The following is a 14935-nucleotide window of genomic DNA, read 5'->3' as shown; positions in this document are numbered from 1 at the left end:
ATACCACATTGGCAGATGTGCAGGTGAACCTCTGCTTAATGTGGAATGTCATCTTGGGGCCTGGGATAGGGGTGAGGGAGGAGGTGTGGGGGCAAGTGTAGCATTTCCTGCGGTTGCAGGGGAAGGTGCCCGGTGTGGTGGGGTTAGAGGGCAGTGTGGAGCGAACAAGGGAGTCACGGAGAGAGTGGTCTCTCCGGAAAGTAGACAGGGGTGGGGATGGAAAAATGTCTTGGGTGGTGGGGTCGGATTGTAGATGGCGGAAGTGTCGGAGGATGATGCGTTGTATCCGGAGGTTGGTGGGGTGGTGTGTGAGAACGAGGGGGATCCTCTTTGGGCGGTTGTGGCGGGGGCGGGGTGTGAGGGATGTGTTGCGGGAAATGTGGGAGACGCGGTCAAGGGCGTTCTCGATCACTGTGGGGGGCAAGTTGCGGTCTTTGAAGAACTTGGACATCTGGGATGTGCGGGAGTCTGGGATCTGGCTTTTCCAGTATGAATATAAGCTATGATACGAAATAAGACATAAATTTAATACAAAACACCACCCTTCATTAACAAGATACTTCGTGCAAATTTCCTTTTATCACCCTTTATTTGAAAATATGACCATTTGTGTTTGAATTATGTACACAGTAGAAAATTTACTTGAATCCAATTTACCATAAGCTTTTCAGAACTTCAATCAAATTCTCTCCTTAAACATCAATGATAAGTACATTTTTTTTGGCACCAAAAGCCTGATAAGTGTTGCAAATGTGACAGTATTTGGACGGCCTGTTTTTTGATATCTTTTTCATTTTGTATAATTAAGAAAAGAATTTGAATAAATTGACTGACCAGGTTCGGGTTCTATTTCTGGTTGAATGTCAGATACAGGTGACTGTTCCAATTCAGCTGTAGGTTCTGATTCAATTGTAATTTGTTGATCAGATGCAATTTGATCTGTTTCTGTTGAGGTTTGCAATTCAGAAATCTCAACATCTGATTTAGATTGAGCCGGCTCCTTCATTTCCTCTTCAGCTACAACTGAAATGCATTAGTTGGGTTATTATGGGGCAAACAGAATAATCTTTCTATTCACTTATTTTTAATTACTTGCAAATCAACTAAAATGTTAGCATCAGGCTACAGCCATTGGGAAACATTGTAAGTTAATACAATGAGACACAAATTTATCAACACATTTACTGTGCAGATTGTTTTTATAAAAATTCCAAAACATCAGCAAGCCATTATGACACGGGGGCCCATTTGGCTCATTGTGTCCCTGCAAAGCAGGTGTTCCTAAATGGTGGCAGCTATGGTGACTGTAAAGCAGAAACTCCGTAGGACAGGTAAACATAGGCTAGATAAAGATAAACTGTTTCCGTTGGTTGGATATTCTTGAACTAGGGGCGCATAGTCTGAGAATAGCGTCAGATCATTCAGGAAAGTTGGTAGGAAGCACTTCTACATGTAGAACGTGATAGAGGTTTGGAACTCTCTTCCACAAATGGCAGTTGATGCCAGATCAATTGTTAATTTTAAACCTGAAATAGATAACTTCTGTTGAGCAAAAGCATTAAGGAATATGGGCCAACTCCAAACATATGGAGTTACGCCACAGATCAGCCTTTATCTCACTGAATGGCTGGACGAGCTTGAAGGGCTGAATGGTCCACTCCTATTCCTATAGACCTATGTTCCTATGACAGTCCTGAATTTGGCTTTTTATCTCCATGACATGCTCATGCACACTGTATTTCTGGTCTTGGTCAAGAGGCCTTACATAATGAAATCAGTTTTGAGGCCAGATCACAGCCTCCAACGCAGTGGCAAACTGTAGTTGAAAAAAATATTGTGGTCTGTTCTCCTATACTCCCTCTTCACTTGTCCCATGCTCTCACATATCCACTTGTTCCTACATCACTGATCTTACTTCTTTTCAACCCCTCATCTCACCACACTCATCCTCCTTATCCCTATTACATACCCTGGCTCTGAATACAAGGAAAGGGCAATTTTCAAGCCTCAAAATGGGCCTCAAACTCTGCTGTACTGCACTGCCATCCCTTGCAAGTAAATTTCCCTCAAATGTCCATCCAATTACCTTATGAAATCGTTACTCATCTCTGTTTCCAATACTCTTGGAGGTGACAAGTTCCAGGTCACACAGCATGTTATGGAAAAATGAATTCCTCACAATGACTCTGCATCTCTTGCCCAAACCTTTAAATCTTTGTCCCTTGAGCTGTCAGCTAATAGGAAAAGGTTATCTTTATCTACTTTATCTAAACCAGTCATAAATTAATTCTAAGATAACACGGTGTGAAGCTGGATGAACACAGCAGGCCAAGCAGCATCTGAGGAGCACGAAAATTTGACATTTCGGGTTGTGACCCTTCTTCAGAAATGGGGGAGGAGAAGGGGATTCTGAAATAAATAGGGACACAGGGGGAAGGTGGATAGAAGAGAGATAATGGGAACTGCAGATGCTGGAGAATCCGCGATAACAAAGTGTGGAGTTGGATGAACACAGCAGGCCAAGCAGCATCTCAGGAGCACAAAACAGACATTTCGGGCCTAGAGCCTTCATCAGAAAAGGGGGATGGAGAGAGAATTCTGAAATAAATAGGGAGAGAGGAGGAGGAGGCGGATCGAGATGGATAAGAGAGAAGATAGGGTGAGAGGAGACAGACAGGTAAAAGAGGCGGGGTGAGAGCCAGTGAAGGTGAACGTAGGTGGGGAGTTAGGGAGGGGATAGGTCAGTCCAGGGAGGATGGACAGGTCAAGGGGGTGGGATGAGGTTATTGGGTAGAAGATTGGGGTTGGACTTGAGGTGGGAAGAATGGTTAGGGAGGCAGGGACTAGCTGGGCTGGTTTTGGCATGTGGTCGGGGGAGGGGAGATTTTGAAGCTTGTGAAGTCCACTGTACCCTCTGTGGCCTCCTCTACATCAGGGAAATGAAGCGGAGGCTTGGGGACAGCTTTGTAGAACACCTACGCTCGGTTCGCCATAAACAGCTGCACCTCCCAGTCACCAACCATTTCAACTCCCCCTCCCATTCCTCATACGACATGCCCATTCTGGGCCTCCTACAGTGTCACAGCAATGTCACCTCATATTCCGCTTGGGAACCCTGCAGCCCAATTGTATCAATGTGGATTTCATAAGCTTCAAAATCTCCCGTACCCCTACTGCATCCGAAAACCAGCCCAGTTCATCCCCGCCTCCCTAACCTGTTCTTCCTCTCACCTATCCTCTCCTCCCATCTCAAGCTGCATCCCCATTTCCTACCTTCTAACCTCATCCCACCCACTTGACCTGTCTGTTCTCCCTGGACTGGCCTATCTTGTCCCTACCTCCCCACCTATACTCACCTTTACTGGCTCCATCCCCACCTCTTTACTTGTATGTCTCCTCTCCACCTATCTTCTCCTCTATCCATCTTCGATCCGCCTTCCCCTGCTCCCTATTTATTTCAGAACCCTCTTACCCTCCCCCATTTCTGATGAAAGGTCTAGGCCCAAAACGTCAGCTTTCCTGCTCCTCTGATGCTGCTTGGCCTGCTGTGTTCATCCAGCTGTACACCTTGTTATCTCAAATGGAATATAATGTGGGGAAATGTGAGGTTGTGCATTATGCTGCAAGCATGGAGGAGCTGAATATTAATTAAATTGAGGACAACTGCAGCACAGCGTGTTTTGGGGATTTTCATGGAAAAATCACAAAAAAGTTAGTATACTAGTTTAGTAGGTAACAGGGAAGGCAAATTGAAAGTTGGTTTTATTTCAACATGAGTGGAGTATAAAAACTATGACTAAAAATATGTAATGCACTTGTTAGATAGCAAGAATATTGTAAACACATTGAGCCCTTTTATATAGGAAGGATGTCATTAAACTTGAGAGGGTACAGAAAAGATTTACAAGGATGTTGCTGGGACTGGAGGGTTTGAGCTATTGGGAGAGGCTGAATAGGCTGAGGCTTCTTTTCCCTGGAGTGTAGGAGGCTGAGGGATGACCATATAGGGGTTTATAAAATCATGAGGAGCATGGATACAGCGAATAGCCAAGTTCTTTCTCCTTGGGTGAGGGTGTCCAAAATTTGGAGACATAGATTTAAGGTGAGTGGGGAAAGATTTAAAAAGGACCTGATGGGCAACATTTTCATGCAGAGGGTGGTGCAAATATGGAACGAACTGCCAGAGAAAATAGTATCTTAGACGCCAGCATCAGCAGTTTTTACTATCTCAGAGGAAGCAGTGGAGGCTGATACAATTACAACATTTAAAAGGCATCTGGATAGGTATGAATAGGAAGGGTTTTGAGGCAAATGGCAAATCAGATTGGGAATTCTGGTTTGTGTGGATAAGTTGGACCAAAGCGTGTATTTCTGTGTTCCACGTATCCTACTAAGAGGAAGGCATAGCTCGGACCCATATGGGTGCACATGGCCACACCCGTAGTCTGTGGGAAGTGGGAGGAGATAGAGGAAAATTTGTTGAGGATAAGGACAAATTCCGTTAAGCAGGTGAGGATGTTGATGGAAGAGTACTTGTTGGGCTTGTGGGAGAGGAAGAACTGGAGAGCTTTTAGGCAATCTGCATGGGGGATACTATACAGGGACTGCATGTCCATTGTGGAGATGAGGTGTTGGCGTCTGGGAAATTGAAAGTCTTGGAGGAGGTGGCGGGTATGGGTAGGTGGGGTATCCCTGGACCGAGGAAGGTGAGTGTGGGGGGGTGTTGCAAAGCAGTGTCAAGGTAACTGGAGATGAGTTCAGTGGGCCAGGTGCAGACAGAGACAATGGGTTGGCTGGGGCTGTCAAGTTTATGAATTTTGGGCAGGAGGCAAAAATAGGTGGTGTGGGGTTGGAGGCTGTGGATGGGACGTCTCCAAGAGTGATGACGTTCCTACAAACTAAAGGGGTGGCTATGGGCACCCGCATGGGTCCAAGCTATGCCTGCCTCTTTGTAGCATATGTGGAACTGTCCCCCTTCTGCTGTTACACTGGCACCAATGCCCATATCATCCTCCGTGATGTTGACGACTATTGGCGCTGCCTAGTGCTCCCATGAGGAGCCTGAACAGGTCATCAATGTTACTAACACCTTTCATACCAAGCTCAAATTCACTTGGACCATCATTGACATCTCCCTCCCCTTCCTGGACCTCTGCCTCCATCTCCGCCAATCGTCTCGGCACCAACATCTATTTCAAACCCACCGACTCCCATGGCTACCTGGACTACACCTCCTCTGACTCACCCTCCTGCAAGAATACTATCCTTTATTCCCAATTCCTCTGTCTCTGCCACATCTATTCCCAAGATGGAACGATCCATTACCAAAAATCTCAGATGTCCTACTTCAAGCACGGCAACCTCCCCTTTCCAGTGATTCATAATGCCCTCAACCACTTCACTTGCATTTCTCACACTTTGGCCCTCAAACCCCCTCCTGCCAACAAAAATAAGGATAGTGTTCCCCTGGTCTTCACATACCACCCCACCAACCTCCACACCCAGTGTATCATTCTCGAACACTTCTGCCACCTGCAATCTGACCCCACTACCTAAGAGATTTTTCCCTTCCTAACCCTATCTGCGTTTCATAGGGACCGCTCACTTTGCGACTCCCTTGTCTGCTCCAAACTCCCTATTAACACCACCACACCAGGCACCTTTCTCTGCAACCACAGGAGGTGCTACACCTTCCCCCTCACTTCCTTTCAAAGCCCTAGACAAACTAGGGATTCACTTGTATATCTTCCAACGTGGTGTCCTGTATCCATTGCTCCTAATGTGGTCTCCCCTACACTGGTGAGGCCAAGCACAGACTCGGTGACAGATTTGCAGAGCATCTGTGCTCTGTATGCTATAAGCAACAACACCTTCTGGTTGCTAACCATTTTAACTCCCCTTCTCACTCCCTTGGTGACTTGTCCATCCTGGGCTTCCAACAGTGTCACAATGATGCCACATGCAAATTGGAGGAACAATATCTCATATTCTGCCTCAGGAGCTAACAGCACAATGGCCTCAAAATAGAATTCACCAGTTTCAAAATCTCCCCACCCACGGCCTCATCCCATGTCCAACCCTCCCTCTTATCCCCACCTCACTGACCTGACACAACCTTTCCCACGTATCCAACTGACCAATCTCGACTATCCCCAACCTGCATCCATGTATTGCCATCTCAACTACCTTTCCCCAAACCACCCCACCATTTATTTCCGAGCTCCCTTTCTCGTTTCCAGTCCTGATAAAGGGTGTAAACCTGAAATGTCGACTTTCCTGCTCCTATGATGCTGCCTGACCTGCTGTGTTTGTCCAGCTCCATCCTGTATTGACTCTGACATCAGCATCTACAGTTCTTGTTATCTCCAAATCATTGAGTATAGAAGTTGGGAAGTTATATTGCAGTTGTATAGTGCATTGGTGAGGGTATACTTGAGTACTGTGTTCATTTTTGGTCACCTTGCTATACAAAGGTTATTATTAAACTGGAAAGAACGCAGAATAAATTTACAAGGATGTTGCCAGGACTCAAGGATTGTGTTCTTGGGAGTAATTGGACAAGGTAGGACGTTTTCTTTGGAGTGTAGGAGACTGAGGGATTTCTTATTGGAGTGTATATGATCATGAGTGGCATGGATAGGATAAATGCACCAGTCTTTTTCCCAGAGTCGGGGAATCAATGACTAAAAGGAATCAGTTTGAATTAAGAAGGAAAAGAATACATGGGAACATGAGGGATAACTTGTTTTTACACAGAGGGTGGTACGTGAATGGAATGAGCTATCAGTGGAAGTGGTTGAGATGGGTACATTAGCAGCATTTAACATGTATTTGGATGAATACATGGATAGGAAAAGTTTAGAAGGATATGGGCCAAGTGTATGAACATAGGGTGAGCGTGGATGGGCATTTTGGTTGGCATAGACCAGTTTGGGTCAAAGGGCCTGTCTCTGTACTGTAGGACTCTACAACTCTATGCCCTGGCCAACATCCAGGTTTGGGATGATGAGTGGCAAGTACCATTTGTGCCACAGGAGGGCCAGACAATAACCATCTCCAACAATACAGAATCTAACAAAAGATTGCCCTAAATATTCAATTGCATTACCATCATTGAAACACCACTATAAAATCTTGGGGGTTACATTGACCAGAAACTGAAGTGGACTAGCTGTACCAATACTGTGGTTACAAAAGCAAGTCAGAGGCAAGGAATCCAAATGCACGTCATGCACTTCCTGACTCCTTGACCCTGCCTGCCACCTACACGGCACAAGTCAGGAGTGTGATGGAATACTCTCCACTTGCCTAGGTATGTGCAGCTCTAACAACATTCAGAGCTTGACATACTCCTTGACAAAGCAACTTGCTTTACTGGCACTATATCCACAACATCACTTCTTGCACCACTGACACTCAGTAGCTGCAGGACGCATCTACAAGATGCACTGTAACAATTCACCAAGGGTCCTTAGATAACACACTCCAAACTCACTACCACCAAGCATAGCAAGAGCAGCAGACATATGGCGATATCACCACCTGAAGGCTTCCCTCCAAACTACTCACCATCTTGACTTGGAAATTTACCACCATTCCTTCAGTAATACTGAATCTAAATTCTGGAACTCATTCCTTAACAATATTGTGGATGTATCTATGCAAATTGGACTGCGGTGGTTCAAGAAGACAGCTCAGTACCACTTCTCAAGGGCGGCCAGGGTTGAGCAATTAACGCTATCTCAGCTAATGACAGCCACATTCTATAAATGAATAATAAAATCAAATCATTTAGGACTAAATTGAGCAAAAATTTCTAAAATGGTTGCAAATTTTTGTAATACTCTACTCATAAGGTTGTGAATGTTCCAATATGAATGGATTCAAGGATGAGATAGACAATGTTTTTTAAATTGCAGGATTTGAAGAGTAGGTGGCAAATTGGAGTGAAGGCCGATTTATCAGTCATCATTGCACTGAATGGCAAAACAGGCTGCACAGCATGTGGACTATTGCTGCCATTTCTTTTGTTTTTACTTTGAACAAAAAAAAGTTAAGTAAGATCACTAACTGTGGATCAATATTGAGGCTTTTAGATAACAAATGTGCAAGTTAAAAATGAGCATGGATTTATAACTAATATGAAATTTGTTTCATTGAAGTAACATACCTTCACTTTCCCCTTTCATCTCTAGGGTCTCTGTTTGTGGATTCTCTGCTCCAGATGCTAATGTGGCTTCTCTATAAAGGAAATTCATCATATTAAATGTCTGTTAGACTTCTCTACGATTCTCAAGGGGTTTAACAATGTTATTAACATTCACACTTTTGTGTCATATTATCAGTTTGAATGATAAAATCTTATTCTTGTTTTCAAATCTCTACATGGCCTACCCATTCTTTTTTCTGGGAACTCCAAAGGCTTTATAAACCTTCAAGTTCTCTGAACTCCTCCAACTCTGGGCCATCCATCATTCATGATAATGCTCTCAGCTGCCAAAGCCCTAAATATTGGAATTTCCACTCAAAACCTCTATGACAATCCACTTCAACGTTCCACACAAAATTACCTTTCACTAATTTTTGGAATGACTTCCTTCACAAAATTTTAGGTCGTCCTGACTTCTCAATCTGTGGCTATGTCAAATTCCAATTGTCAGTACTCTTATTGAGCAGCTTAGGATGTTCGATTTATACAACTGTACGATGATGTTGAATTATTGCATATATCTGCTCCTTCTGTTTTATCATCAGAGGCTGATCATTTAGATACTATGTTCCATTCTCTGGAAATCTCTGCCAAAAGCATTTTGCATTGCTCATGTTTCCCTTCTTTTAAAAAGTTCTTGCTTTTTGTCTTTTTAGTTCTGCTACATGGCTTTCCCAAGATTATTTACATAAATTGTGAAAGCTTATTGGACCATGGTTTAAAATATAAACTATCTGACAATTTACAATTGCAAATATAATAATAAATAATAGGGAATGATGCAACTTAGGTTTACAATAGTTAAAGGCTTTTTGCTCCTTGCTAAAGTTCAGTGATAATTTCACCAGAGAAAGTGTCCCTGGTCAGAATGGTATATTTCTGGTTTACTTTTATTATTCTGAGAGTTTTATGTAGACTACCAGACATTAATTTGTATTAGAGCTGAGAAAAACATAATAAGAAACTTACCCAGCCAAAGAAGATTTAAGTATATGAGTCTTAGAAACAAGAAAAATCAATTATGCACAGACAATAATCTACAACAGAAAATATATGTGAAATGAAAAAGACTTTAAAAGAACCAGAGGAGCAGGAGCACATATTTTCAAAATCAGAGAAATAGGTAAAGCTGCAGAAAAATGTACTCTGAATGAGAATGTTTAATTATGAAGAGAGACCAAAGAAACTCAAGCTATTTTCATTACAAAATGTTTAAAGTAGGATCTTACACTATGAAGTGTTTTGATGGAGTAAATTCATTGTTTGGTGATAACAAAGTGTGGAGCTGGATAAACACAGCAGGCCAAGCAGCATCTTAGGAGCACAAAAGCTGACGTTTCCGGCCGAGACCCCTCATCAGAAAAATGTTATTCTGATGAAGGGTCCAGGCCCGAAACATCAGCTTTTGTGCTTCTAAGATGCTGCTTGGCCTGCTGCGTTTATCCAGCTCCACACTTTGTTCTCTCGGATTCTCCAGCATCTGCAGTTCCCATTATCTCTCATTGTTTGGTGAACCAGCTAAACAACACAAATTGCAAAAATGGAACATGATCATTGAAACAAGCAGGATCCAGAACAGTTCTGAAATGGAAATAGACAAATATTCGAAAAATAAATATTTTGAAGGCCTGGAGAACAGTGCCAAATGGATAATTATTTTGGTGCATGCATGATGGACCACAACTTTTTTGTGCTATAATATTCTGAGTCTTTAAGTGAAAATGAAAAATGATGTACTCAATTTACCATCCCTTTAAAGAAAAGCAAAAGAAAATGAACAAGAAATATTTAACCATTAACAACAGAGAAAGAACTCATAAATCAGATTAAGAGAGATCTTGGTACACGGAAGGAAAATTACAATGGTGGTATTGTATAGTGACATAGTTACACCAAAATACTTTGAGCTGAAATTCAGATTGTGGTGTTACTTCCCAGTTATACTCTTAGGGGTGCATCCTGTGGCCCCAGACTCTTTTGTCAAGCTCTGTCCACGACCTTCAAAAAAGTGCTTGAGGCAGGAATCCCCGATGATGGTCAGAAACAACTAAATGCAACACATCTTGGATTTAAGATAAGAAAATGTGAGGCTGGATGAACACAGCAGGCCCAGCAGCATCTCAAGAGCACAAAAGCTGACGTTTCGGGCCTAGACTCTTCATCAGAGAGCGGGATGGGGTGAGGGTTCTGGAATAAATAGGGAGAGAGGGGGACACGGACCAAAGATGGAGAGAAAAGAAGATAGGTGGAGAGGAGAGTATAGGTGCGAAGGTAGGGAGGGGACAGGTCTGTCCAGGGAAGACGGACAGGTCAAGGAGGTGGCAGGAGGTTAGTAGGTAGGAGATGGAGGTGCAGCTTGGGGTGGGAGGAAGGGATGGGTGAGAGGAAGAACAGGTTAGGGAAGCAGAGACAGGTTGGACTGGTTTTGGGATGCAGTGGGTGGAGGGGAAGAGCTGGGCTGGTTGTGTGGTGCAGTGGGGGGAGGGGACAAACTGGGCTGGTTTTGGGATGTGGTAGGGGAAGGGGAGATTTTGAAGCTGGTGAAGTCCACATTGATAACCACTGGGCTGCAGGGTTCCCCAGCGGAATATGAGTTGCTGTTCCTGCAACCTTCGGGTGGCATCATTGTGGCACTGCAGGAGGCCCGTGATGGACATGTCATCTAAAGAATGGGAGGGGGAGTGGAAATGGTTCGCGACTGGGAGGTGCAGTTGTTTATTGCGAACCGAGCGGAGGTGTTCTGCAAAGCGGTCCCAAGCATCCGCTTGGTTTCCCCAATGTAGAGGAAGCCACACCGGGTACAATGGATGCAGTATACCACATTGGCAGATGTGCAGGTGAACCTCTGCTTAATATGGAAAGTCATCTTGGGGCCTGGGATAGGGATGAGGGAGGAGGAGTGGGGGCAAGTGTAGCATTTCCTGCGGTTGGAGGGGTAGGTGCCGGGTGTGGTGGGGGTGGAGGGCAGTGTGGAGCGAACAAGGGAGTCACGGAGTGAGCGGTCTCTCCGGAAAGCAGACAAGGGTGGGGATGGAAAAATGTCTTGGGTGGTGGGGTCGGATTGTAGATGGCGGAAGTGTCGGAGGAAAATGCGTTGTATCCAGAGGTTGGTGGGGTGGTGTGTGAGAATGAGGGGGATCCTCTTTGGGCGGTTGTGGCGGGGGCGGGGTGTGAGGGATGTGTTGCGGGAAATGCGGCAGACGCGGTCAAGGGCATTCTCGACCACGTGGGGGGAAAGTTGCGGTCCTTGAAGAACTTGGACATCTGGGATGTGCGGGAGTGGAATGCCTCATCGTGGGAGCAGATGCGGCGGAGGCGGAGGAATTGGGAATAGGGGATGGAATTTTCGCAGGAGGGTGGGTGGGAAGAGGTGTATTCTAGGTAGCTGTGGGAGTTGGTGGGCTTGAAATGGACATCAGTTACAAGCTGGTTGCCTGAGATGGAGACTGAGAGGTCCAGGAAGGTGAGGGGTGTGCTAGAGATGGCCCAGGTGAACTGAAGGTTGGGGTGGAAGGTGTTGGTGAAGTGGATGAACTGTTCGAGCTCCCCTGGGGAACAAGAGGCGGCGCCGATACAGTCATCAATGTAACGGAGGAATTGGTGGGGTTTGGGGCCCGTGTAGGTGCGGAAGAGGGACTGTTCCACGTAACCTACAAAGAGGCAGGCATAGCTGGGGCCCATGTGGGTGCCCATGGCCACCCCCTTTGTCTGTAGGAAGTGGGAGGAATCAAAAGAGAAGTTGTTGAGGGTGAGGACGAGTTCAGTTAGGCAGATGAGGGTGTCGGTGGAGGGGGACTGGTCGGGCCTGCAGGGCAGGAAGAAGTGGAGGGCCTTGAGGCCATCTGCATGTGGAATACAGGTGTATAGGGACTGGGCGTCCATGGTGAAAATGAGTTGTTGGGGGCCAGGGAATTGGAAGTCCTGGAGGAGGTAGAAGGCATGGGTGGTGTCACGGACGTAGGTAGGGAGTTCCTGGACCAAAGGTGAGAAAATGGAGTCCAGATAGGTGGAGATGAGTTCAGTGGGGCAGGAACAGGCTGAGACAATGGGTCGACCGGGGCAGGCAGGTTTGTGGATTTTGGGAAGAAGATAGAAATGGGCTGTGCGGGGTTGGGGAACAATGAGGTTGGAGGCTGTGGGTGGGAGGTCCCCTGAGGTGATGAGGTCATGAATGGTGTTGGAGATGATGGTTTGGTGCTCGGGTGTGGGGTCATGATCGAGGGGGTGGTAGGAGGTGGTGTCGGAGAGTTGGCGTTTGGCCTCGGCGATGTAGAGGTCAGTGTGCCATACTACCACTGCGCCACCCTTGTCTGCGGGTTTGATGGTGAGGTTGGGGTTGGAACGGAGGGCTGCCCGTTCTGCGGGGGAGAGGTTGGAGTGGGTAAGAGGGGTGGAGAGATTGAGGCGGTTAATTTACTTAGCCAAGCTAGCTGATGTGATACCCATTTAAAAGATTTGGTTCTGAAGCAGCAGCATCTTGTCCATCTAAATGCTCGTAGTATTCGCAACAAAGTAGATGAATTAACAGCACAAATCCTCTTGAATGATTATGATGTGGTAGGCATCACAGAGACAAGGTTGCAGGGAGCTCAGGACTGGCAGTTAAACATCCAAGGATTCACAACATATCGAAAAGACAGGGCGGTGGGCAGAGGGTGTGGGGTTGCTTTGTTAGTTAAGAATGGAATTAAATCTATGGCACTAAATGACATAGGGTCAGAAGATGTGGAGTCTGTGTGGGTGGAATTGAGGAACCACAAAGGCAAAAAAACTATAATGGGAGTTATGTACAGACCTCCTAACAGTGATCAGGGCCAGGGGCGCAAGATGCACTGGGAAATAGATAGGGCATGTCAGAAAGGCAAGATCATAGTGATCATGGGGGACTTCAATATGCAGGTGGGCTGGGTAAATAATGTTGCTGGTGGATCCAAAGAAAGAGAATTCATGGAATGTTTGCAGGATGGCTTTTTGGAACCGCTTGTGATGGAGCCAACAAGGGAGCAGGGTATTCTGGACTTAGTGCTATGTAATGAGCCAGACTTTATAAAAGACCTTAAAGTAAGGGAACACTTGGGAGGCAGCGATCACAATATGGTAGGGTTCAGTCTGCAGTTTGAAAGAGAGAAGGTAAAATCGGATGTAATGGTGTTATAGTTAAATAAAGGTAATTACAGGGGCATGAGAGAGGAATTGACGAAAATCGACTGGAAGCAGAGCCTAGCGGGGAAGACAGTAGAGCAACAATGGCAGGAGTTTCTGGGTGTAATTGAGGACACAGTACAGAGGTTCATCCCAAAGAAAAGAAAGATTATCCGGGGTGGGATGAGACAGCCATGGCTGACAAAGGAAGTCAGGAAATATATCAAATAAAAAGAGACAGCCTATAAAGTGGCCAAGAGCACTGGGAAATCAGAAGATTGGGAAGGCTCCAAAAATAGACAGAGGATAACAAAGAGAGCAATAAGGAAGGAGAAGATCATATATGAAGGTAGGCTAGCTAGTAATATTAGAAATGATAGTAAAAGCTTCTTTCAATACATAAGAAACAAACGAGAGGCAAAAGTAGATATTGGGCCACTCCAAATTGATGCTGGAAGGCTAGTGATGGGAGATAAGGAAATAACTGAAGAACTTAATAAGTACTTTGCGTCAGTCTTCACAGTGGAAGACATGAGTAGTATGCTAACAATTAGGGAGAGCCGGGGGCAGAGTTGAGTGCGGTAGGCATTACAAAAGAGAAAGTGCTAGAAAAGCTAAAGGGTCTAAAAATTGATAAATCTCCTGGCCCCGAAGGGCTACATCCTAGAGTTCTGAGGGAGGTGGCTGAGGAAATAGAGTAGGCTTTGGTCATGATCTTTCAAAAGTCACTGGAGTCTGGGAAAGTCCCAGATGATTGGAAAATTGCTGTTGTAACTCCCCTGTTTAAGAATGAATCAAGGCAAAAGATGGAAAATTATAGGCCGATTAGCCTAACCTCGGTAGTTGGTAGAATTCTAGTATCGATTGTCAAGGATGAGATTTCTAAATTCCTGGAAGTGCAGGGTCAGATTAAAACAAGTCAGCATGGATTTAGTAAGGGGAGGTCGTGCCTGACAAACCTGTTAGAATTCTTTGAAGAGGTAACGGATGTTAGACCAGGGAATCTCAGTAGATGTTATATATCTAGACTTCCAAAAGGCATTTGATACAGTGCCTCACGGGAGGCTGCTGAGCAAGGTAAGGGCGCATGGTGTTCGAAGTGAGCTACTGGCTTGGCTGGAGGATTGGCTGTCTGACAGAAGGCAGAGAGTTGGGATAAAAAGCTCTTTTTCGGAATGGCAACCGGTGACGAGCGGTGTCCTGCAGGTTTCAGTGTTGGGGCCGCAGCTGTTCATGTTATATATTAATGATCTGGATGAAGGGACTGGGGGCATTCTGGTGAAGTTTGCCGATGATACGAAGATAGGTGGACAGGCAGGTAGTACTGAGGAGGTGGGGAAGCTGCAGAAAGATTGAGACAGTTTAGGAGAGTGGTCCAGGAAATGGCTGATGAAATTCATGTGAGTAAAAGTGAGGTTTTGCACTTTGGAAAAAAGAATACAGGCATGGACTATTTTCTAAACGGTGAGAAAATTCGCAAATCAGAAGTGCAAAGGGATCTGTGAGTGTTGGTCCAGGATTCTCTAAAGGTTAACTTGCAGGTAGAGTCCATAATTAAGAAAGCGAATGTAATGTTGTCGTTTA

General features: G+C 45.2%; 1 protein-coding gene across 2 annotated transcripts in view; it reads right to left on the bottom strand.

Annotated features, from left to right (window-relative positions):
- The window catches only part of ak9 (adenylate kinase 9), a 298446-nt gene that overhangs the window by 131275 nt on the left and 152236 nt on the right, over nucleotides 1-14935 (bottom strand). For both annotated transcript variants that reach the window (XM_059645225.1, XM_059645227.1), the window contains exons 19-20: nucleotides 8171-8241; nucleotides 835-1023 (exon numbers count right to left, since the gene is read on the bottom strand). In XM_059645225.1, coding sequence (XP_059501208.1) covers nucleotides 835-1023; nucleotides 8171-8241 — 260 coding nt within the window. The remainder of the gene's footprint in view (nucleotides 1-834; nucleotides 1024-8170; nucleotides 8242-14935) is intronic.

The sequence above is a fragment of the Stegostoma tigrinum genome, chromosome 4 (genome assembly GCF_030684315.1).
Source record: "Stegostoma tigrinum isolate sSteTig4 chromosome 4, sSteTig4.hap1, whole genome shotgun sequence".
Lineage (NCBI taxonomy): Eukaryota > Metazoa > Chordata > Chondrichthyes > Orectolobiformes > Stegostomatidae > Stegostoma > Stegostoma tigrinum.
Note: the sequence above shows the minus strand (reverse complement) of the source record. Positions and strands in the feature narration are given on the sequence as shown.